The sequence below is a fragment of the Chelonoidis abingdonii genome, chromosome 2, assembly GCF_003597395.2.
Source record: "Chelonoidis abingdonii isolate Lonesome George chromosome 2, CheloAbing_2.0, whole genome shotgun sequence".
Taxonomy (NCBI): domain Eukaryota; kingdom Metazoa; phylum Chordata; order Testudines; family Testudinidae; genus Chelonoidis; species Chelonoidis abingdonii.
The window spans coordinates 240,467,901-240,493,946 of record NC_133770.1 but is presented as its reverse complement, the minus strand read 5'-3'; the positions used below and the strand labels follow the sequence as shown (position 1 = coordinate 240,493,946).

The 26,046-nt window shown below is 40.6% G+C and overlaps 1 protein-coding gene across 1 annotated transcript in view; it reads right to left on the bottom strand.

Moving 5' to 3' along the window:
- The window catches only part of C2H8orf34 (chromosome 2 C8orf34 homolog), a 307,615-nt gene that overhangs the window by 245,739 nt on the left and 35,830 nt on the right, over positions 1-26,046 (bottom strand). The window contains exons 2-4 of the mRNA XM_075063069.1: positions 16,490-16,637; positions 12,670-12,801; positions 7,648-7,776 (exon numbers count right to left, since the gene is read on the bottom strand). Of these exons, the coding sequence (XP_074919170.1) occupies positions 7,648-7,776; positions 12,670-12,801; positions 16,490-16,637 (409 nt within the window). The remainder of the gene's footprint in view (positions 1-7,647; positions 7,777-12,669; positions 12,802-16,489; positions 16,638-26,046) is intronic.

Sequence of the window (26,046 nt, the reverse complement as noted above, 5' to 3'; positions counted from 1 at the left end):
ATATTGTTGTGGTGTATTTACATGTGTGTATTGCTGAATGTTTCAAATTGGATATCTGTTTTGAATCATGACTGGTTTTTATTTTCCCTAATTTTTCTTATAAGCATTGTAAGCCTGTATGGTCCCTTGTGCAGAGTTTATAATTCTAGTCTTTCTTTCTTGTTATTAAAGTCTTTTCTTTTAAGACTTGTTTGAGTTTTCTTCTCTGGGTAGGCTAACGGAACAAGGGGAGGGATTCTTTTGTGTTAGATCTACGGAGGGTAGCTCTGCACACCAGGATTGGGTGGGGGGGAAGAGTGATCGATTTCTGTTTCCTTGTATTTGGGGTTTGTTCTTTGTGGAATAAAGGAGACATGCTTCTTGGTATTGTGATGTAAAGAGATTGCATCATACTCTCAGGTTAGCCAGAGAGGAAGTCTGGTGGAGAGAGAGAGGGGAAGGGAAGTGGGTATTTCCTTTGTTCTAGGCTCAGGGCGTCTGGTCTTGGGGCCCGCAAAGCAAAGTTTGGGAGACGCAGAGGGGCCAAACACCCTTGGATTTTGATGGTGGCAGCGAGACAAAGCTAAGCTGGTAGTAGTCTAGAAGAGTTCATGCTAAGCCACCAGATTTTGGACGCTAAGGTCCAGATTTGGGAAAGAGGCTTATATATGGTGGCAAAGTGGGATGTAAGAATTCAGAAGCCAGTAGAATATTATTTTCTTTTCTCCTGCTGGAGGTTTTTAGGCAGAGAGAAGGGTTTGGTTTAAAGGAGCCAGAGAGAAATTTTTTTCTGTTTCTCTTTGCTGCAGCTTGGCTTGCATCTTTAAAGCAAGGAGCTATTAAGGTGACATTAGGGTCTATTGTCTAACAATATCTTCCGAACTGGGTTACAGTACCCAGCACTCACACTGCAATAAATGGTTTTTTCTAGCTACAACAGTTAGCAGACATGAGACTTTAGGACACGGTGCTGCTGCTCAGGCCACTGTGGCAGAAGAAACTATAGACAGGGATGCAGTTCGAATATAAAGCGCACACGAGCTCATCGGTCCATCCGGTGCCAAATACTCTTAGGGGACACAAACATCGAGACATGAAGCCACATAGGAGGTGCTCGCTGAAAAAGGAGAGAGCGTCACTGGCAACAAGCTCATAGACACAACAGTTTCACATGAACATAGGAGACAGATGGAACATGATTAAGGGCCAAACAAGACCTGAGGGCGCCCATAAAAGAGATGCAGAAGCCAAAAATGCAGCTCAATAAAGAAACTATAATGAGAAAGGTGGCCTACAAAGAAAACAATAGAGTAAAGATCAGCCTACAAGAAAACACAAGAGAAGATGCGCCACAGAAGCCAGATAGAACCTCCAGAGGGAGAAACACCACCAAGCAAAGTGAAGAAGGGCAACAGAGAAGCATGAGCTGGAAGTAGCGGCAGGCTCGCACATGCTCAGCCATCTAACCTCCATGACAGTTGTTGTTCAACCGCAGGACAATTTCCCACTACAGGCAGGTGATGACACTGAACCTTCTTAGAAATTTGAAAGCCTGCATCTGGGGTTAAGCATGTCTGAAGGCAGTATAAATGGTAGAGCTGAGGTCACCTCAGTGGACCTTAGCAGAGGTTGGCGCTGAAATCCAAGGAACGAAATGAACAATACTGTTTCAACCAAGGCCAAGATGGATGGGCGATACAGGATCATGCCGCGGCGGTTCCAGAACCCAATATGTGGAAACCAGATGGGTCATTTCCCAAACACGCCTACTAGCTGGGAACATTATGACGCTGGATACAGCGAACCAAGGTTGAATCCGTTGACAGAACTGCACTCCCATGAAAATGGAGCCGTTCTTGGATGGTGTTCTTAGGAAATACCGTATTCAGAGGAACCCAAAATCTTACCCGACGGCGGAGGATTGGAGCCACTGATGAGTGGCAGAAAGCAAGAAGCTACGGTAAAGGGGAATCGACCACGGGCCACCGACAATAAACCTACACCAAGGAACCAAACCCACCTCCACCCAAGAAAGACGACACCTATCCTTCCACCCTCACGCAGTCTCCAGTAACTCACTCGACCCAGTGACGCCGTTGCTGGAAGATCTATAAAGTGGTAGTGACTGGGACATATAAAAGCCACTGCCAAAGAACCCACCCGGGTGCAAGTCATTACAACGACCATCACCCCAAGAGATCCCCAGGCCAGATGCCTCTCACTCGCCTTTGGAGCAAAGGGAAAATTTGGAGTGGGCGGAAAGAAGGTTACTGGCGTGAGAGACACGGGGGACAAGTGTAGCTATCCCACCAATCCTTCGTGGATCCCAAACTCTTACCCCAAGGCCAAGTGACCATTACCCGCTTCATATCAAAGATGTGACCTTACCTACAGCGGAAACTGGCTGTCAGTAGCAAAGGCTGGTCAGGCATGTGGCTTTTGCCAGTCTATGACAATTAATTCCATCCTATGCACTGGGGAAGACTTGGCCACAGGTGAAGTGGGCCAGAGTGGGACTGGTTACACACAGCAAACCAGGCAAGCTTCCGACCATTCTGTTCGAGCCGTTCAACTGTTAAGGCCAAAAAATGTCAAATAGGCCAAAACAGAGTGACTTACCTGGGACACCAGGTGGGTCAAGGAACCATAAACCCCCTACAGGTCAAGGTGGATGCTATCCAAAAATGGCCTGTCCCAAAGTCAAAGAAACAGGTCCAATCCTTCTTAGGCTTGGCCGGGTACTATAGGCGATTTGTACCGGTTCATGCTAAGCACCCAGATTTTGGACGCTAAGGTCCAGATTTGGGAAAGAGGCTTATGATAGGTGCCCCACCAACAGCAGTGCAGAAGTAAAGAGTGGCAATACCATACCACGCATTCCTTACTTCTGCACTGCTGCCGGCCAATTATTAAGGGAGCTATTTTAAGGGGGTTGCAGTACTGCTACCCTTACTTTTGAACTGTTGGTGGTGGTGGTGGTGCTGCCTTCAGAGCTGGGCTCCTGATCATCAGCTGCCACTCTCCAGCTGCCCAGATCCAAAGGCAACACCACCACCAGCAGCAGTTCAAAAGTAAGGGTAGCAATACTGCAACCTCCTTACAATAACCCCCTTAGTAACTCCTTTTTGGGTCAGGAGCCCTACAATTATAACAGCAGTGAAATTTCTAATTTAAAGAGCTGAAATCATGAAATTTACAATTTTTAAAATCCTATGGCTGTGAAATTGAGCAAAATGGACCATAAATTTGGTAGACCTAAGAATGAGACAAGCCACCCTGTTACATGCACCCTCCAACTCCTTTATATTTAGAATACTGGTCAATTGTTTGTCATGCTTTTCTTTCATATCAGCATAGATTAATATATTGCCCATAAATACACCACATCTTTGTCCTCTAAGCTGTTCTCTCATTTTCTGTTGTGGATTGGAGATTTCTCTGTGATATCAAATGGCAGTCTGTAGTAACAGTACTGTCAGAATGAAGAAATAAACGTGTTTATTGTGCCAGTGTCTGAAGGCTGGGTCCTCTGCCTAAAACTGATTTCCAGCATGAAGTAATGAATAGAGATTGATTCCATTCAATCTAGGAATAATATCTTTCATAGGAAAGAAAGCAAATTTGTCTTCGGGCAGATTTCTCTAACCTTGATATGCTGAGCCATAAGTGCACTTTCAAAACATTTTTTTAAAGGAGAACGTTAGAAAGAGTATACATTATTAATAATAATTCCTAGCTCTTATATGTAGTCGTCATTTGTATTAGAGTATAATTCATACTGCTCTATTATAATAAAACCAAATATAGTTAATACACCATATAGTGTATTTTAACTTTCATTCACTCGGTGACTACAACCTTTCACAGAGCAACGTTTAGCATCTGGTGTAAAACATTTAACAGCAACAAGTTCTCTTTCACTAGGCGATATACAAGCTTAGGCCTAGCCTAAAACAAGGCAAAAACCCTGTAATGCAAAATCTCCTCCCTGATGAATAGTGCACTAGTTAATGGACTTACATTACATTTTCTTACTACGTATTTTTAAAACAACAAAAAAGTTAGAACAGCAAGTTAGCTGAGTGAAAATGACTCTCAAAACTCAGGGAGATCTATCATCATCTGCCCTTACTGGGACTTATTTTTAATTAAAATATTGAATTAGAACATAATGTGTGTAATTTAGTAGTTCAGGCCAGTTCCTTTCCTTTTTGTAATCACTTCTGTACATGCACACCCCCCTCAAACTCATGCCTGGTAAGTTGCTGTGTATACTATATTCTAGGAAAAGATATATGACCTGTAATTCATTCATGTAGCATTCATTAAGAGTGAATGTAAATATACTGTTGCATTTTCCTAATCAGCCAGAAGATGGCCATAGAGTTCCCAAGAGCCAATTTTTCTCCTGCTAAGTAAAGCATTCTGGTTTTCATGCACCAGGGCTCTGTCCAAAATCTCAGAAAAACAGTTCCAATGTTAACAGAATAACCTGATCAACCACTCTGACAGGGAAGTGATATGAAATCTGAGATTCAGAGCCTGAAAAGCAAGAATTGACTTCCCAGTTTTGTTTAACTTACCTAGAGTCTTATATTTTCCATTGAGTCACTTCACCCACAAGACATTACCACAATTTTATTTTCCTCAGTAAGAATTCAATAACTGTAAGACATTTTGAATTGAAAGTCTGATGCTATGTGTCTGTCCCTTTTATTATTAATCACAACTATTTTTTAATGTTTCTATAATGACTTCCATCTTGAATAATGCTCAAGTGCTTTACAAACTATAACAATGCAACACCACTGAAACAGTCTCCTCCAAAGTGCAATGCAGCAATATACCAGTATACAGTATGCTGTCCGGAAAGGAGGGAGGGCGACTTTTTGGATAAATACCATTCTTGAGAAAAGTGCTTTAATCTTTATTACTCTTGCTGAGCAGACAGAGCCATCTTTAAATGTTCAATCCAAAAGATGAGTTTAAGAGAAATAAAATTAAGTCCCCAAAGAAAGAATACTTGTCTAACTATTCTGGAGATTGGTCCTGCAGCTACTGTACATGCCATTTTCCATTAGCTTCACTGGCAATTACTTGAGCACAAAAGCTGCAGGATCAGGTTAGTGAGTAATGACATGGTATATAGGGGTAGAAATACTACAAAAACCAGCAACTAAAAACTATGAGCCTAGGATTCTATGCTGTGCCAAGGTTCAGACTGGCACAACAGAAAAAGAGAGCCATCACAGAGTCCATGGATTTCAGGTAAGATCTGCACCTGAGTAGGTTAGATCAAACTGTTGCTAACCTACACCAGCTGACAACAATCCAGAAGTGACACCCCTTACACCAGAGCTGGGAGGTGGGGTCACCCAGGAGCCATATTCAGATTTGCTGGCTCTGTACCAGCACTCCTATACAAGGGAAATTCCTATTCTGCAAAGTGCTGTTACTCAGAAATGAATGTGGTCCTATAACTTACAGCAGGTTAGAATAAAACGCCAAATAGTTCAGTGAAGGTAATTAAAAATTTAAAGAGCACAGGAAAAGGATACTTACAGCTGAGACCACAGTTCTCTCAGTGTAAGGAAAACCCTAATTTAGGAACTGAATAGAAATAATTTTGTGCAAATTCTTCCTTTTTCAATCTTAGCAAATATCATTATTTTCTTTTATTACCCATACATCACACTAAAAGTAAACAGATTCTATAAGCAACAGCAATATATCATGTAGCAGCTGCAGTACTGAGATAGCTTTATCTTCCTTACAGGTTTGACTGAACTTATCTAAAAACGTCAATCTCAAATTAAATCACAAACATTGATCTCAAGTGAGAACAACATGATTTGAAAGTTCAGGTTAAACAGAAAAAAGGAGAAACCATCCCAGAATGCTGATGGCTAGTACTGTAGTTCAAGCAGCAGACCACAGTACACTGGCATTTAGGACTAGATGTGTAACTGATCGTGGGTAAGTCATTTTTAATGACTACAGCATGTTTCAGACCAATAACTGTATCTTACTGAAAGAAGTATTACATCTTAAGCATATAACCATTGTGATATTATTGATAAAAATCTAGCTGCATGCCATACAATTGTGTGTTTTCAGTTAGACTATCAGAAATGTCTAGTTTTAATGGGCATATTCAAAGTTCTCTCACAGGCATTTGTTGCATTTCTTCCCACTGTCAGCTGTGCACTGTATATGCTGTAGAGAGGATAGTAATGTGTCTATGAAATCTCTCTCTTGCATTTCAGAGCATTCTCAGGGTATTTAAGTAGTTCACGACGCAACACTTCCTACACAACAGAAACACATGTGCATACTGGCTCTTCCACTGCCTCCTCACTGTCGATGACTATCTTCTCCAGATTCACCCACTACTTTGGGAAAGTTGGTTAGCATGGATCAGGCATCTGTGGAGTTTATTATTATTATTAAAGCACAGCCTCTAAACCTGGACCCCAGGCATTATGGAACTGTTTCCTACTTCTGCCTCCGAGTCCTATATACACATCAGACTACTGGCCCCGTCCTGCACTCTTTTCTATTTACCTCTACAGCACAGCAAGTAGCTGTGAAAGAGAGATGAGTAGTAGTTGCCACACAGCACCAGTGGCTTCCTACAGCAGCCTCAGATTTCTTTCCTCCTCACTCATTGCTAATGGTCATAGTGATTCATAGGGCGGAAAGGGATAGGGATCTGTGTTGCTTCTCCTTCCAAAAGCCAGACAAGACATTCACTCTTTGGACATACCTGCACACTACATCAAACCACAAACTTCTGGAAAGCTTTGACTTTTGGGGCCATAAAGAACTCTGCTATGGAACATCCTATATGAGTTTCCATGAGGACATGTGGTTCCTACACACCTTCAGTCCCTTCCAGCCATGAAGTGGCAAGTTATCACTCTTTAAAATAAGTCAACTTTTACACATTGGCAATTTGTTTTCTCCCTAGTTAAGACTTGGCATAGTACAACTGTTAGACTGGCACTACTAGTCCAATTAACTGGTTAATTGATTGCTAAAATTATTCATTTTTCCTGTGATTATATTTCAGCTCTATGATTCTAGCCACATTGGGTTAATTTGTTTTTCCACCATGATGGAAAATCCCAGGGAAAAGAATGGATTTAAGACCTGCCTGTTTTTGTGTGGAAAATATATTTGTAATAGCACCCTTCCCTCTCCTCCCCCCTCCCCCCCAAAAAAACAAACAAAACTGGTGTCTTTTACTAAGGGACAATAAATGCTCCATTTGCCTTTGTTTTACTTCATGGCCCCATCAGCACAAAATTTTCATATGCGCTTTGTAGGGCATCATTTACACCTTCTCTAAAAAAAAAAAAAAAATTACTTTTTTCTGTTTAAACCGATATCATTTACCATTCTTAAACTGGTTTATGTAAGTAACTGATTGTTTATTGGGATCAAAGCCATAAAATGGCTTTTTTTTTTAATTAAAAAGTTCATTTTAAGTGAACTGTGTCCCTGATCTCCCTTTAACTTACCCAGTTTAACTTTGTTGACTTCAATGGAGTTACTCCTAAATGATACCAGTGTAAAAGAAAAACCACTACCTTTAGTACATATTTATAATATATTAGTAAGATCAATATTTCACAGTCACATTAAAAAAAATTAAGATCAACTTACTGTGAGAGAGATTCTCAAGGGCTTTCCCCAGCTTCTTACTCTCCTGAAGAATATGATTTAATTCATCAAAATCCTGGCTCTCCGGTTTTCTCCGCCAGTCCCATTTAGGATGCTCTATTGACCTTGGCACTAAGTAAAATTTATATATAAAGATTAGATTTCATCATCCAGAAAGCTACAGTAGCAACAAGCTGTGCAATGAGTCTACAAGATCAAGAATGCTCATAATGTTGAAGTCAGTTTTCCCCTTCTTATAAACACTTACTGGATATATTTTTATTTCAGTTAGCGAGGTGGTTCCAAATGGGGGATGGGGAAGGAAGTCCAGAGGCAGGATTTCAAAATGAACTTTGCAACCAAATCAACTAACCACCAGGAACAGCTAACACTGAATTCTCAGACAAAAAAATCCCAAAACAAACCATGTACACATTGCTCTGTAAGTGAAACCACTACATGGTAAATGAAATGTGCACCTATTGGTCAATAAAAGGAAAGAAGACAAAATGGAAATAAAGAACTATTTCTGTTTTTATTATTAGTTTTACCATAAACAAAACAAAACTTTTATTTATATAAATACTCCTGAAATTGTCTCAATTCTGTTTATTTTACTTTTCTGTTAACTATTAAACAAAATATATATCCATTACACACCAGACAAAAGGCTGTGTAAGCATATGAGCTTTTACTCTGTTCCCTTATGGCTTCTTGGGAAGCACACTCTTCTGTTGAGTCTGCATTACTACACCCTAGAGATTTTATCCTAAGATAACTTCAAAGATGACCTAAGCTATGTAAGTGGATTGCTGCATTCTGAATCAAGCTGCAACTCCTGAGTTATCTTCAGCCATAGCTTTATGCAATACACACTGCAGTAACACTATATGGCAGTGACAAAATTCTGCATGATGCTAGGAACATTTCTAGAAATAGCTAATGTCACTGCCCCACAATCAAATACAAATAATTTATAAGAAAACAAGAACATGACTACTACTTTACCTCATTTAAACAGCTGCGACATCATCTTTTTGGATTTCACTGATTCTCAACTCACTTTTTACAAACTACCTCTGCACCAAATACATAAAAACAATTTACAGACTTCTATATCTTGTGCAGCAAAAACTGGTACTTGAAAAGATATGGAATTGCAGGGTTCCTGCTTAAAAATACATTTATTCAAACTGATGAATAGAGAGCAAGCTTTAATTCTTTTCTCACTATGAGCATGTAGCTCGTTAGTACTAATCGGAATCACATGCACAAGAGAAAGACCTTTTTTTGTTGTTGCTTTAGTCATCCTTTTAATTACTGCATTTGTTTTAGTGCTCTCCCATTCCCTATATTAGGATTATTTTATGTTTATTAAAAGTCTTATTTATTAATTTTATACTACTCTGAATAACTGCCTTCCTAATTAGACCTAACCAGAATTCATTTTTCTCAGATACACTACAGAAAAAAATAGAAACATTGATTTTCCACGTATTCTAGAATAGAAAGCAAAAGTCTATTCTCTTTCCTGAAGTCAAAAATCATGTGTCACTTCTTCTATTAATTTCCCTCTTAAGCATTTATTAACTTTTTGTATTACAATAAATTATCAGAAAAAACTAGATAATCCATGCCCTTGGATTTGGGTCTTGGCTTTTTTTTTCCCACTATTAAGTGATCTCTTGAATAGAAATGATATGCAGTGAAACCTACGCATATCTCACTTCAGATTTAGTCTAGCCCCTTAGTAATATTCCTACCCTTCTCCTGTTTTATTATGATCAGTCATTCATCAAAATATGTAAGCATTTTAAATCCCCATCATATTTTCTGTGTATTATTCCAAATATATAAACAATATTTGCCTTGAAAGGATATACCTACAATTTATGACATTCGTAGCATTTTTGTTTGGAAGTTAGTTAGCTTTTCCCTTTTATAAAAGTTGAGATTTCGTATCAGAAATCACTATTTTGATATTGCATCTTTCCCTCTGCATCTCGGAAAGCTATCCCTTTGCCACCAGCTTCCATTTTCTCTCTCTCTCCTTTTCCCTCCCAACCCTACAACAGATGCATCCAGTCTCTTAATTAAACCTTTGCTCCTAAAAGAATAATCAGTTTTCTATAGGGAGATTATTCTGTTTTTTAAATACACACAACTGTCTTTTCAAAGATCAGACTTGATGGTGAATCTGACCATTGGCTCATTAAAGCTTCTGGCAACAGCTTCAGGGAAATGAGATTCCCACCATCATAAGGCACCTGGCCACCCATGTGTGCACACACACTCATGGTGGTGGAAAATTCCTAGCAGTCATGGAGCCACATCTTGTTAGTACACTGTGGCAGCCAGTTTATGCTTGAAGTGAGGTAGCATATACTTCTTAGTGTGCATAACTACATACATCATTATTAGTCATAAAATTACCCATCCCCTTATTAAATCCAACAACAATATTTATCTTTTAGTTCCCAGAGGCAAAAAGTGCTAACATGATCCCTGGATGTATAAACAGAGGAACACTAAGCAGGAATAAGGAGATATTACATCTGCATAGGGCATTCATGAGATCACTGCTGAAACGCTGTGTCTGCACTTTAGAAAGGATGTTGAGGAGACGGTTCAGAACACAGGTGCTGGAACTAGAGGTGCGAGGGGTGCTGCAGCACTCCCCACTTGAAGTGGTTTCATTATATACAAGGTTTACAGTTTGGTTCAATGGTTCTCAGTACCCCCACTATAAAAATTGTTCCAGTACCCCTGGTTCAGAGAAGAGCTACAAGCATGATTTGTCTTCTGAAAAAAAAAACACACTCCTTACTATGATGTTAAAGGATCTCGATCTATTTTGTTTATCAGATAAAATGTTAAGAGGCAAACTGATCACAGTCTTCGATACAAGCATTCTATAAACATAAATAGATATTTAATCTAGCAGTCAAAGGCCTAACAAGACTTAATGGGCAGAAATTGGAGTCAGCAAATTCCAGTTGGAAATAAGAAAATTTTTGAGCAGCAAGATTAATCAATCATTGGAAAAAGCTTATTGGACAATGTAAATTCTCCATCAATTGGAGCTTTTAAATCAGAATTGGATGTCCTTTCAAAGATTAAACTGTCATTCAACCACAAGTTATGGGCTTGATGCAGGAATCACTGAATGAAATTATATGGCCTAAATTAGGCAAGAAGTCACACTAGCTAATGATAATTGTCCTTAAAAATCCATGAAACCTCCTGCAGCAGTAAATTCTACTGCAGTAAATTCTACAGCTTGCATTACTCCTGGCCCTTGAAGCATCAGGACAGCGAGGCCTGTGACTGTTTCTCTCTTGATGGATCAGTATCTATGGTCAGCAATCTTTGAGGCACAGCAATCTTCTTCCTGTTCGTCACCCTTTCATGTGGCAGATTCTCTCTTTTTAAGCTCGTTAGTCTCCTCTCCACCGGAATGAGGGTATGTATGCCCCTTCACATCTATGGAACTGCATGCAGTGAAACTTTTAGAAAGTATTCTGGCTATACATGTTATGTACCTTTCTTTTCTTATGTGTCTGCAATGGGAAAAGAAGTACCAGTTTTGATTATTTTGAGTCAAGATAGATGGACTTCTGATGTATATTTCTATTCCTCTTGTTTGCAATGTGGCTCCAACTTTATAATGCATTGAGCATTAACCAAGTGGCATTCCAGTGGTGGAGATTAGGTCACTGGCAGATTAATGGCTCAAAGAAGCCACTTTGCTGCTTACGTTGTATATCCCTAGGAAAACTGTAAAAATCAGCTCTAGTGAGCACATCTTGTATATAAGCCTAAACGTTCACAGTTTCTATCAACTCCTTTCCCTATATTCATATTGAGCTTGCAACAACTTTAGTACCACCGAGTTTCATATGGCAAACACCTAAACAAATCCAAGTAGCTATAGAACACCACTTGGTTTCCCAATACTGAGAATCTGTCAGCCTGATGTGTAGCTGGGTTATATGGCAACAAGAGGCTAGAGCATGCCTCACATCTACGTAGCTGAGGATCAGAATTAGGCCCCATTATTTTTTCTGAAGTAGGAATCATACAATGACAGTGAACATGAAGTGCTCCACCTAACTGTACATGTCTGCTCTTACAAAGAGAGAGAAATTACTAAATTTTGTGTAAACTGTTTCCTTCTGAATTCTCACTCTTGATAGGGATAGTATTAATGTACCTATATTTCTATTGATGGGCCTAACTTTCAAATGTTATAGACACATTTATAACCAGCTTTTTCCTCAATAGTGACCTAGCAGGAGTGCATCCAAGTCCTCCAAATACAGCTGGATGGCTTCATTGTATTTTTGATCTTGGGAAATGTTGTAAGTGATTTATGAAGCATCTGTTTTACTTGTATGAAAACTTGATAAAATCTAAGTTCAAAAATAAGTTTATTTAATATTTGATACCACAAACATGTTAATTGGCATGACTATACTTCATTAAAATTCCTTTATTACCATTCTTACTACTTTACCTTACAGGTCACTGTCAATACTCTCTTCTGTTATCCAATTTCTCTTGTTCCTTTCCTTTAACATATAATTAAGCTTTCCCAGCAAGTCTCAGAATAGTCCTCCTATTTCCTGACATTACTTGTGTCTAAAACCAGATGTATTATCAATGAGTTGTTTGTACTGATTGATTCCACTAAAGAAACTACCTACCTCTGCCATTATTAGCACTAAGGATATAGAGAATAGGTTTTGTGTATGTGTTGGCAATTGAAACATCAATCAAAATCAACATTTTAAAACAGTACATAACATTCAAACTTATTTTTTTCTAAAGTAATCCTATTCATATATGGTAGAACAATACTCTTAACAGTCTATGCTGTGTATTAAAATATACCTAGAACTGAAGTCTATTAAGATGTGTATCCAGCCATTTCAACTAAAGGGTCAGCCCTGTTTTGCATTTTATTTCAACCCTGAGTACAATCTGATGGGTGTATTGATTAATAAAGCATTGAAATTTGCTTACGCGACTTGGATTCCGGTGATGGTGGAGAAATGTTGGACACAGCGAGGTCACTCTTTGACTTTCTAGGTTTCTTTGCATTTACCTGCCAGGGTTTATCATAACTTCTGCAATCTCTTCTTGTTCCTTTGTTTTCTGTTGCAAAAATAAAATCTCAGGTGATCACATTTGCATGGTCACTCTTCAAGGTTATGTTACATGATAAACCCAGTTTGGCAAGGCACCTGCTTCACCTTGTTAGCCTTAGCATTTCTCTCTTTGACAGTGGAGGCCTGGAGTGCAGCAATCCTACTGCAGGAGGTTTTAATTCTTTACTTTGTATTATTTTTTCCAAGATTTACAATGTGGGCCTCAGGGTAGGCACAAGCAGCTCTCTTAAGTGAAAATCAAACTCGCAACACAAAATAATAATTTTTTTCCTGCCCCTGCCACAGAGCATTGTCTTATTATGCTGGCTTCTGGTTGCGGGTCCTTCCCCTCCCCGCTACTGCATCCCTCCTGTCTGTGTTTGTCTCTCCCTCTCTCCTCCTCTTCCACCAGAAGAGGGGTTTCTAAAAATCACTAGCAGCCCTTAATTGGGATCAGGTGTCTCTAATTAACCTGAGGTAACCTCTTTTCAGTTCATAGGGAAAAGGGCCTTCTCCGTTCTATGGCTGATAAACCCAGCCTCCCATTACTGTCTCATAGAGAAGATGTTGGCGGAGGGGGTTTTCTGAAACTGTGGGGCCTATTTTTGTTCCACTCTCCACTCACATATCCAGGCAGAGTTCCTCTGGGCAGAGTCAGCTGGCTCCCTTGACACCTTTGAGGAGCAGTGGGTGCTGTCTGGGGTTTTCTGCTCAGTGACCCCTTCCGATTCCCAGTTTTGACCCTTTGACCCTCACACTCTTTGACCCTGTCCTTTTTTTCTTCTGATGTCTCCCCATATTTATTTGAGTTCCAGGCTCAGTGGAGTCTCCCTATAGAGTGGGGGAGGGTCCTTTAGCCCTAGGTTGGCTTATACCCACCCACTTCTCAGAACCCAGCAGGACCACTCTCTGATGGCTGTCAGGTCTGACTTTGTCACACCAGATAAAAATATACCCAGTATATCCAGGCAACTCAAAGTATCAGTCTAAGAGCATAAGGCCAGCTGCTCTTCCTCTTCCCCTTGCTGAATTATGCCAAACACAATTTCAGATCAAGGGACAAGAATATACAAACTACTGCTTGCTTCCTTTCACGTCTAACTTGAGAAATGTATGGACGGCCTTTGATTAAAAATGCAGGGGATGATCCTTAGCTGTGACCACAAAGCCCTCAACACAGCTGAAAAGTGGAGTGAGGAGAACGTAAACAATGGCTTTAAGTGTCCTTTGCACTTCCCCAATACTAGAGCTACTTTCTTATGGACCAGAAAACAAGCACAAACTGGAGCAATAAGAAGGCTGCTCCAGCTTGCACTCGCTGGATATTGCAGCCAGGAATCACTAGGGTGGACGAATGCCCATACCTATAGGTCACACCCTGCGTGCCAATCACAAGCCTGTCAGAGGCACATGAGTCCTTACAGCAGATTTACACCATCTAAATATCCCCTTTGCGTGGGGAAGCATCCTGTGACCAGTTAAGTCACTTTAGGGCAGCATTGTGCCAGTGGAGGGCAGGACCTGGCATATATTCAAATGAAGTCTTGTTTTGAATATTCTTCTTTTTTGATGTATTTAAAACAAGACCTGTTTTGAAACAGTTTATTTATTTATTCAGCATTTATTTATATGTTCCAACTTTATAGCTAACATTCAGCTTGGTCTCCTTCATTAATGAGTGCTTTTGTAACTTAAAGTTTTGTGTAATCACAGTTTCTAAGAGCAATTCAAAGGAAAATCTATCATTAAACACAAGCATTAAAAAAATTAATGGACAGATTCTGATAGCCTTAATCATATTACTATACAGCACTATTTGAAAAGATTATAGAAATCAATTGCACTTTAAAGTTACATAAATATCTGACATCAACAAGCTGCCAAAGCTATTCCACATCAGAGGTCAGAGCACATCCGCTTCCTCTCTGACTCCCCTCTCCCTATCCCCTTTCATGCCCCTCCATGTTCTACCCCAACTTCCAGTGGTTCTGAAAAGAAGTTGAGTGCTTATACTCAACACTGTAAATGCCAACTGCATATAATGAAATGTATTCACCACACAATTAAAAATTAACCACTATGCATCTGATGGAGGTCTGCTACGTTCCTACAGATTTTCAGTCAACTTTTGTCACAAAACCAAAATTTTAACAAACACTATTATGGATAAATATGTACCAAAATCTACTGGCTTATTAATGTGGGGATTGCTATTTTAAAGCCCGAGTGCTTGCTATCGCAAATGTTTTAAAACCTCAAAACATAAATTTGTCATACAACAGTAAGAGCAGCTTCCTGCAAAGTGTTGAGGTAAAGGTGTTTAAAATGTGTTATTAAAAATCTAAATAAAGACGAACTCCAACCTATAGCTTCACTGTATATTTCACCTATATTTGTTTTGGAGATCTGTAGCAGCCCTGAAGGGATTAAAAGAGCCCTGGGAAAGGGCTGCCCTGAGGAGCCAATAGGGTAGGCTGATTGGGAAGGCAGCCACAGCTAGGGCCATGCCCAATTAGGAGACAACTGGCCCTATAAAAGGGCTGTGAGCCAGGAGCTGGGGCAGTCTCTCTCTAGCAGTGGAAGGAGAAGGACCTAGCTGCCTGGGAGCAGGGTACCAGAGGTAGAGCAGAGGCGCTCCAACCTGGTAAACCCCCAGGCTGCAGGCGTCAAGGCCTACAATGGTACTGGGGCTACAGAGGTGCAGACCGGGAATAGGCAGAGGCAGCTGGTCCTAACCCCTTGTCAATGATGAATGGCCCACTGCAGTCTGCCCTAGTGAGTGGCGGCTAGATGAGGACTGGAAGTAGCCACTGAGGCAAGGTGGGTTTAGAGGGTTGGGGGTTCCCCGGGAGGGGAGACCTAAAGTGTAGGGATACTGCTGGGGCAGAACGCTGAGGTAAAGGGCACCGGGGTCTGGGAGGGACAAAGGGCCAGCAACACGTGAGACACTGTCCTGCAGAGCATGCTCTGGGATGGACAAGCACTAATTCCCAGGATAACCAGCAGGAGGTGCCGCACCAGTGAATTTCACCCTGCTACAAGATCTTACAGTTTGTTTATCTTGAATTATATTGTTACTTTTTTGACCTGATCAATTAGCCAATAGAACAGTCTTGCAAATTGTTTCTATTAAGAGGATAAATTGAATAAATTTGTTTTATGCCATCTTGTTTATTTACAATAGGAATCAAACAACAAGAGGCACTTCCTTTGCTTACAGTTCTAAGCCTCTTTCCAGACAGCACTCTGCCCAAAAGACTCCTCTCTTGACTCTCCCTCATGGTCACATTGCACGTGCTTCGTACGCTTTCTCTCTCTGCCTGTTCTCCAACTGCTTTTGCAAAAGCACTGCAAAAACGGTCATACCACCACCAAACAATATCCAAACCCGAGTACCCAGAAGGATGAAATGGGGAACATACAAAATGAAACGTTACAAGTCAAAACTAATTGAGTTTTCTTGCCCTTAAATGGGAATAACCCAATTAGGGGAACATCTGGCCCTATATGCCTTATGGATTTGTCTCCTTTCTATCATATGGATTTATTGAATGGTACAAAGAAGAAATAAAATCTATTTAAGAAATATTAGTTTCTGTTCATTTTACAGTACTCACCTCTGTTTTCTTCATGTTATTTCTTTGGCATAACAGTATTTTTTTAAATCTCAAAACATAGAAATATTCCTCACTTACCTGATGTCTCACTTTCTGCCCAGAGAGCAGCAGATCCAGACAATGTTCTCTGAAGTTGACTCTGGTTCCCTTGTTTGGACTGAAGATGGTCAATGAGAAATGGGATTGGCTGGTCAGGAGTCTCTGATATCAGCTTGGTCATTAGTTCCTTAAAGAAAGGAAGAAAAAGAAGGGGAAAAAAAAAAAGACTAAGTGCAGCATTGTACCTTATATTGACCAAAAATAAAGGAGTATTAATAACTGTAAATAATTAAGCCAAAGCCTATTGTCAACATTTGCGAGGAAAGTTTGAGTGGTCAGTCACGTTAAATTATTAGCCATTATTAATGTTAATACTATTAAACACATGTGTGTAGTGCTACCAGTCATTCAGAATGTCCTACGCAATGATCCTGAGGATACTTGATCACATACACTTGAGCATGTCTGGCATTCCATCCAGTGATACAGCCACAATGATACAAGCATTCCAGGAAGACACACACATTTTGATTCTGATCTCTTTGCATGATTGCAAAGGAGGAGCAATACCATTGACATCAATGTTACATCAGTGTAAGACCAGAATCTGACCCACAAACTCAACATATCATATAGATTTTGTTAGAGGAATGAAAATACCAAGAGCTCAGTTTTCAGAACTGTTGGGCACCCACAGCTCCCATTGACTGTGGATGGGAGTAGTTGCATGTGTTTTCACTGAGAAGCTTGCAAAATGAAATGTAGTTATATACAAATGCATTTGCTCAGAGGATGCCACTTTCTGAATTAAACTAACTTTCAGCTTTAATGTAGTCTAAAACTAGGCATTCAGAGTTTTCCCAGTATATCCAATGAAGTCATAATTAAAAGCAACTTATGTGGTATGTGTTCTGTAAATTAACTCTTTAACAGTCCAAGGATATAAAAAAAAAAAAAGCATACAGTTATGAGATGCTGAGTGCCCTCTATGCCCATTTAAATCCATCATTTTTTTTGCAAACCACATGTAGTATTATTCATTTAAGCTACAAATACATAAATGGCACTACATATTTTAGCCCAGGTGGCAGATGTAAAACAAATATTGTATACAAAAACCATGTGAACCAAGCCAAAGTCAGAAATCATGATTTATCACATCGTCTAATCATCAGACCAACACATTTTGTGTAGTTCGCTTTATCCTCTGATTCTGCATTTCTGGTTAAGCTAATTGTCCATGGTAGCCACCTCCCATGAGCCTTCTCATGGCTTTGGGGCAGCCCTGCAAGTGGCCCCCTGACTCAATTTCCCCCTTCAAGGGACTTCTCCAATAACTCTCAAACATTTTTGTCCATTCTTGGATTCTCCTTTATTCAATTAAACAAACATTCAAAATAAAATTCTCAAGTCCATCCATTGTCTCAAGCCTTTCCTGCTTGTAGTCTCATTCCCCAAGTCCCAAATTTCTCTGCTGGATCCTCCTTGCTACCAACAATCTATGTTTTCCCTGAGAACTATTCTCCTGTAGCTCCCTGTTGCCCTTTATAAGGGAACCAGGTATCCTTGCTCAAAATGTTCCTCCTTAGTAATCAGAACTGGCTGCCCTCAGGTCTCTAGCCCTTAAGAGGCAAGCCACCCTATTACCAAGTACAAAACTAATAAAAAATATACAAAAACTTCCTTGTAAAGCATTTGGGGTTGCAACACCCACAATGTACGTAACACAAACCCACAAAATGCAAGGAAGAAATGAAAAACATAGCTAACAGAGTACATACCCTGTATTCTTCCATGCACAGTGTTGACTAATACACACTGGGCTAGCATACATATATATTATGCTGATAATGTTATCCACAAGATATATTATAAGACACACACTACCCATATTAAGCACTAATATAGCTGTTATAGTGCCCAAATTGTCCTGTACCTTTGTTGTCCTCTTCACTTGTGTTAAATATCCAATAACACCTTGGATTAGCTGAGGTAAGCTTTGTCTTAAGTAAATCAAAAAACTGTCCAAATCAGAACAGATTATTGTTTCTTTATAGCAATAGAAAGGGAGTTACCCTCACAAACCTATTTATCCTGATATTGGCATAGGAGGTGTCTTCATGCCCGTTAGTACCTGGAACACATGGGTTAAGAACAAAAGATAAAGAGATACACCATGCTACCAGAGATAAACACAGCAGAAAGATGATTAATTGAATCCAGTTTCAGGTGATATATATAGTACTTTGTAGTGGTAAACAAATAGGGTATAAAAAGATGGCTTTAGGGATATAGCTTTGGGGAGCACATGTTTTGCGTAAGGTCAATGTAACATTGCTGCATGGGACTGCTCTTCAGAGACTGATATTGTATAAAACCCTTTTCCTGTACCATATTAATAAATCTGACAAATTGGTTATTTGATGTCAAGTATATTTCATAATGGACCAAAGTGTGGTCAAGCAACTGACTATACAATTTATCAACAAATTGGCAAGCCAACCAGGAGCCATCTAGCCACAACATCAGTCAAACCAAGCAGTGTGTGATCACGACATAACTGCTCGGAAGGGGATCCTACTCAGAAAGTGGTAGGACACTAGTGTTTGTGAATCTCTGGTACACGCAGGCAGCTGGCCAAGCCAAACAGAGTTATAAGCTTTCAGAATTTCCAGTATGCACAGGAGGTGCTACTGTGATTTTTAATAATAAAGTGCTACTATGGCGAAATGTCTTTTAAAAAGTAACCAGTTTTACAGATGTGCATAATACAGCACTCCAGGTGAAACGCCAATACTTTAGAAATTCTTGGGCAAAAAGTTACATTTTAAGTGTGTGTGTATTGCAAATTAAAGCGTTTCCTAGGTAAAAGCCATATACAGAAATCACAGACATGGCCAATGAAAGGGAAAGACAGGACATATTATAATCCTTTATTATGCACTTTATAAATAAACACACAGGTGCATCATTCTGGCTTGATATTGTAAATAACCTTGACCCTTGTGGTCATGTATGTGATCTGTTTAAATCAGAAATGGAGGAAAAACAAAAGTCAAAAGGGGAGAGAAAACGATTGAAAGGGCATGGCTATGCAAGAGCTCTATTTAACTTGCTAAGCTTTAAACAGTAGAATAAAAGATTTAGCAGAAAACTTAAATACAGACAAGGAGCAGAACGCGATAACACAGCAGTTGGAGGGTGTTAATAGTTTAAAAACCTCCTTTGCATGCATGCAACTTGTAGGATGCAAGAGATGCAGCCAAGGAACGTCAAATACAGTGTAGCTAGGAGAAAAGAGAAAAAGCTGAGTGGGTGCAACAAGCACAAGATCTAAAGCAGGGGTAGGCAACCTATGGCACGGGTGCCAAAGGTGGCACGCGAGCTGATTTTCAGTGGCGCTCACACTGCCCGGATCCTGGCCACCAGTTCAGGGGGCTCTGCATTTTAATTTAATTTTAAATGAAGCTTCTTAAACATTTTAAAAGCCTTATTTACTTTGCATACAACAATAGTTTAGTTATATGTTATAGACTTATAGAAAGAGACCTACTAAAAACAAAATATATGACTGGCACACGAAACCTTAAATTAGAGTGAATAAATGAAGATTCAGCACACCACTTCTGAAAGGTTGCCGACTCCGATCTAAAAAGTGTGCTCACACTGTGGCACATAGACAGTTAACTGCGATTTGCATGGGCATGCCAGCAGACCACTCTGAAAACAAGACAAAAGCAATAGGCACTGGGAGTACATATTCAGATTTTCAGTAGCAGGTAGCAACCCCTACTCTCCTTCTTGAGACAGGTTTTCAGTCCCCCTTCTCTAATCCATTCAACCTAACTCCCCTCTCAGAGCTAATAATTTAAGCTTTTCCAAATATTTTTCTATACAGGTCAATTTTTTCCTTTATGTCCTCTCCCATTTTTCTAAACTCATTGCTGCTGCCCGTACTTTAAAATTATTTCACAGAGTTATTTAATTTCTCTTGGCTCAAGTCTTCCTTACTTCCTATACTGCTTTCTCCTCACTTCTGCCCTCTCTTTATTTTAAAAGTTAAAGTTGTGAAAAGGTATAAAAGCAACTATCATATACCACACAGTACATACCACAAGTTAACTCTGCCCTCCTTTTAGCCCTTCTGCACACACTCCTTTACTAGATTGTTTCCCCCAACATTAGCAGTTGTGGATGTTTGATGTAATAGTGGGTTGAGTTGGAAGATGACAGTTTGATAAAAGGGTATGTGAAGGTGGTCAGTTGAAGGCTAGCAGTGGTACGTAGCAGAGCACATTATCTGTATTCACTTCAAGGCCCTTTTATACAGCCCGAGTGGTGTAGAAGCCTAAGTGCGAGCAAAAAGAGGCCCAAATGGACTTCCTAGATGAAAAAAAGATATTTCACTACAGAAACCAAAATGGAGAAAACACGTCTGGTTTCATGGATTTAAAAAAAAAATTAACAGGACTGTACATTACCTGTTGTTATTTTTTAATAAGAAGCCAATAGGGATATCTTTGGTTTTGGAATAGAAATCCAGAGGAACAAGAACAGCTGCTGAATGAGCTGTGATCACAAAAGGAACTGAATGTAGAAAGAGCAGAACTTTGGTGAAAGTCATAAGATGGCCATACTGGGTCAGACCAAGGGTCCATCAAGCCCAGTATCCTGGCCAATGGCAGGTGCCCCAAAGGGAATGAACAGACAAGGCATGGATCACTTGATGATAACCTGTCACCTATTCCCAGTTTCTGTCAAACAGAGGCTAGGGACACCATTCCTGCTCATCCTGGCTAATACCCATTGATGGGCCTATCTTTCATGAATCTACCTAGCTCCCTTTTGAACCCCATTATAGTATTGGCCTTCATAACATCCTCTGGCAAGGACTTCCAGAGGTTGACAGTGCGTTCGTGAAAAAATACTTTCTTGTGTTTGTTTTAAACCTGCTACCTATTAATTTCATTTAGTAGCCTCTTGTTCTTGTATTATGAAGAGTAAATAACACTTTCTTATTTACTTTCTCTATACCACTCATGATTTTATAGACCTCTATCATATTCCTCCTTAGTTGCCTCTTTTCCAAGCTAAAAAGTCCCAGTCTTATTAACCGCTCCTCATACGGAGGCCATTCTATACCCCTAATTAATTTTTATGCCCTTTTCTGAATCTTTTCCAATTCCAACATCTCTTTTTTGAGATGGGGCAACCACAGCTGCACGCAGAATTCAAGGTCTGGGCATACCCTAGATTTATATAAAGGCAATACGATATTTTTTGTATTATCTATCCCTTTCTTGATGATTCCCAACATTCTGCTCTCTTTTTTGACTGCCACTGCAAATTGAGTGGATGATTTCAGAGAACTATCCACAATGACTCCAAGATCTCTTTCTTGAGTGGTAACTGATAATTTAGACCCCATCATTGTATATGTATTAGTTAGGATTATATTTTCCAATGTGCATTCCTTTGCATTTATCAACACTAAAAGATTAAATGAGTCTCTCCACCCAGAAGGCTGTAAGCAAATTAGAGTACTTCATGGGTTTTTACTTGGAGATGGCACATCAGCCACAGCAATGTGTTTTTTTGTTTGTTTGGTAAACTGAAGTATGGAAACTGTGGTAAATGAAGTTATGCATAAACCTGTGCTGGTACTCTGTACAGGAACCAGTTTCCTCCTATCAGAATGTCTAGAAAATAGTGAGAAGAGCTGCAGAAACAACAGACTTTTGCCTATACAGGTTAATGAATGGGCTGCACCAACATCACATGTTCTTAAAACATAAAGGAAATGAGAGGATTCTTGAACTATAGAGTTACCATAAACTGTTGGCAGGAAGTATCAACAAAATGTACATGCTAAACTGTCTGAGGAGTTGAAATTGACCTGCCGCAATAATATAAACAGATGGCATTAAAAGCAGATTAAATTTAAAATAAGTATTAAAAAAAGTATATTTATAGAAGGCTACTATAGTCCAAATTATGGGTAAAATATTTTTCTTTTGCCAAGGTATGTTTGTTGCAAGGGGTGGAGAAGAGAAGTTTGAGGGAGCTGTTTCTGGCTCTCCAATTCTCAAGCTGCTCCAGCCTAGATGCCAGAACACTCTGGAGACTATTCATCACCTGTGAAATGCCAGACTGCAGAAGAGCTCAGATTCGCCCTGCGTCTGAAACTCTGTATGCAAGGTAGAGAATGAAACTGGCATAAGAGTTATTCCATGCCAGATGAGAATTCCGAACCACTGGGAATTCTCAGCTTGACAGTTGAGCTAGATCCCAGCTCTTTTACACCATTCAAGTATTGTAAAGATGCTGTATTGCATAAGAGTCTAGCTCAGTTCATGAATCAGATTCTCTAAGATTTAGACGTTTCTATCTACTATTTAGGTGAAATCTTAATAGCAAAATATTGAAGAAAACACTTGAAAAACTTTAATGTGGTTCTGAAAAGGTTACAAAAGTGGTTTACATTAAGAAAGGAATCAACTTGCTTACTGGTGGCACAGATACATAAATTATCTGAAGCGCAGAGAATGTTACAATGACAAATTCCTTTTATGGTTGGTATGAATTTGGTCTGAGGTTTTGAAGAGTTATGCATGCTTTGATAGAAATAGACACAATGTGCTAAGTAGACAACTATTCTCAAGTGCAAAACAAAACAATTAAAACAATCGGTCTCAACTAAACCTTTTCTGATTCAGCAGCATAGCTAATAAATCACAAGATGATCCAAAACAATTTAAACCTATTGAGTGAGATACATTTTGTGCTGTTACAATTAACCGTTATACAGGCAAGCTTCAATAAGCTATTACCTGCATTAGGAAACACATTTATGTGGTCACTGTCCCTGATATTTACTTCCAGCTCTAGCCCATATTATATAGAGCAGGGGTGGCCAACCTGTGGTTCCGGAACTACATGCGGCTCTTCAGAAGTTAATATGCAGCTCCTTGCATAGGTGCTGACTCCAGAGCTTGTGCTACAGGTGCCAACTTTCCACTGCTCAATCCCAGACCTCGCCTCTACTCCACCCCTTACCCTAAGGCCCTCACTCCCTCCCCTGAGCCTGCTACACCCTTGCTCCTCCCCCCTCCATTCCAAAGCCTCCTGTACGCCGCAAAACAGCTGATCACGGTAGGCAAGAAGCACGGGGAGGTGGCGATCAGCAGGGCTGCTGGCAGGCAGGAAGTGCTGCAGGTGGCGGGCTGATGGGGGATGCTGATGTATTATTATGGCTCTTTGGCAACGTACATTGGTAAATTCTGGCTCCTTCTCAGGCTCAGGTTGGCCACCCCAGTACAGAGCAACATTAACTTAATATTGCTAAAATTGAGCATAAATCTTACCCCAAAAAGCTTGCTTCCATACTTTTTTTCCAGGAGGCTATTTTATTTCCACCCTCGTCATCATGGAAACCCTCCCTCCAGCTGATGAATGCAATACAGAATGCCCCCCGGGTCTTGTTTATTTCATTCAAAGCATTGCCCACAAACGGTCTAAGGAGAGAAGCAAGGTGAGACTCATTCAGTGGTCCCCCCCCCAACTCATACCAGTTGTGAAAGCAAAGACTAAGTTTACAACACAAATTAAGATCCCTCATACTTTGCTACCAGATAGTTATGTAAGTGACTGCAGTATCATTTCTTCTTAATGTGATTCTTATAACATCTGTCAATTAATTCAACATTCTGGGAATAAGGTTGCCAATTTTCTAATCCCTGAAAACCGAACACTCCTGCCCCACTCCTTCCCCATAACTCCTGTCCTGCCTCTTCCTCCGGGGCCTCACCCCACTCGTCCCCTCGCCATCTCTTGCTCTCCACCCCGCATCTCTCACTCTCCTGTCCCTTGGGACTCACCTGTAGCACCAGGCTGGCAGACACTGATGCAAAGTCTGTCCAATCAGGGCACAATGAGGTATGGGCAAGGGTCAGTCCCTGGAGCAAGGAGCAAGGGTGTGGAAATCAGGGCACAGTGGGGCTGAGGGTGCTCCCTGGAGTGAGGGGCTGGGGTGGGGAAACTGGGCCATAGCAGGGGGATTAGTTCCTGGATCAAGGGGGCAGGGAGGGGAAATGAGGGCACAGTAGGGCAGGGGGCAGACAGGTTAATCCCCACCCTCCGACAGCACAGGTACCTACTTTGGAGCCCAGTCTGGGAGCCAGCCAGTTCTCCCCATCAAGCTGGCGGGTGGGGGGAGAACAACAGCTGCTAAGGCTCCAGCAGCAGCTCTTCGTGTCCCCCCACCGCACCCGTAGTTCATGGCAGGGGATGGTTACTGACTGGACGCTGCAAGCTTCCCTTTTTGACCGGACATTCTGGTAAAAAAAACAGATACTTGGCAACCCTATCTGGGAATGCGTTATCAATCCTGCTCCTGCATTGTGGGGGATGCAGTAGAATGCAGCATTCCATTGATTTTGGTGGAACTCTGGACAGGCACAGGGATCTGCACTAGCAGTCTCATGTAAGGTTGGTGAGGCAGGGCAGGGGTAAAACACCCTTTAAAGCTCTGCCAAAATGCTGGCTGCAGTCTAGTCTCTAGCCAGGAGGCCAGGGTAGAGACACAGGTATCCAGCAGTGAGCCCAGCTGCAAGCCCTAATCAGGACTGGCTCAGAGGAACATGCTGAGCTGAGTGCTGACAGCTGGGCTGAGGCACAGGAGGGCTATAAAAACCCTGAACAAAGCTCAGGGAGGGGGCTAGACTGGGAGGAGACAGAACTGTAGTATTGCTGCCTCCTTACCAAAGGAGGAAGCCTCAAAGGCAGGAGAGCCTGGTGAGGGTCTGAGGGGCACTAGCTGTTGGAAACTGCACAAACACTGTAAATAAAGACACTTGGGTGATCCAGCAAGAGAAGTCATGGAAGTCTCTTTATTATACCAGCTTAAAAACACAGGGTACAGGTGGAAAAGTGGGAGAGCCTGCGTGGAACCCTGTGACAGTTGAGATCTTGGTACACAAGTTTCCTGGATGCTAATTTAAGACTGCAGCTAAAGGTTCTCTCTAAATAATTGCATTTCCTTTTGACAAAACTGTACCCACTATTGTTCTCAATAATCTCTAAAACTGCAATAGCTGAAAGAGATGATAAAAATATTCTGTTTTATCCACTTCATTCATTTTGTGCATTTGACAACACTTTGTGGACAATAGGTTTGCCAACTCTGGGGCAAGTAAATCACATGCAGGAGCTTTCACAGCTCCTGCAAAAGGCCAGTAACAGCAGCAAGAAACTGAAACTGAAGTGGCAGAAGCCAGACAGGCAACTACCCAGAAGAAGCCAAAAGGTACAGACAGGTGACAATGTGTTTGGTGGTTACGCTCTCTGACTTGTCCCAAAACTGCATCTCAAGGGAAGAAAACCCTTTTTTTTAAAAAACAAACAATCTTAAAAAGTAATCCCGAACATACTATTAAAGGGTGCGCAGATTACAAGCCATCAGGAATAGTATCCCCGATAATATCACGGTTAACCTGGTGGCTGAACTTTGTGACTTTGTCCTCACCCACAACTATTTCACATTTGGGGACAATATATACCTTCAAGTCAGTGGCACTGCTATGGGTACCCGCATGGCC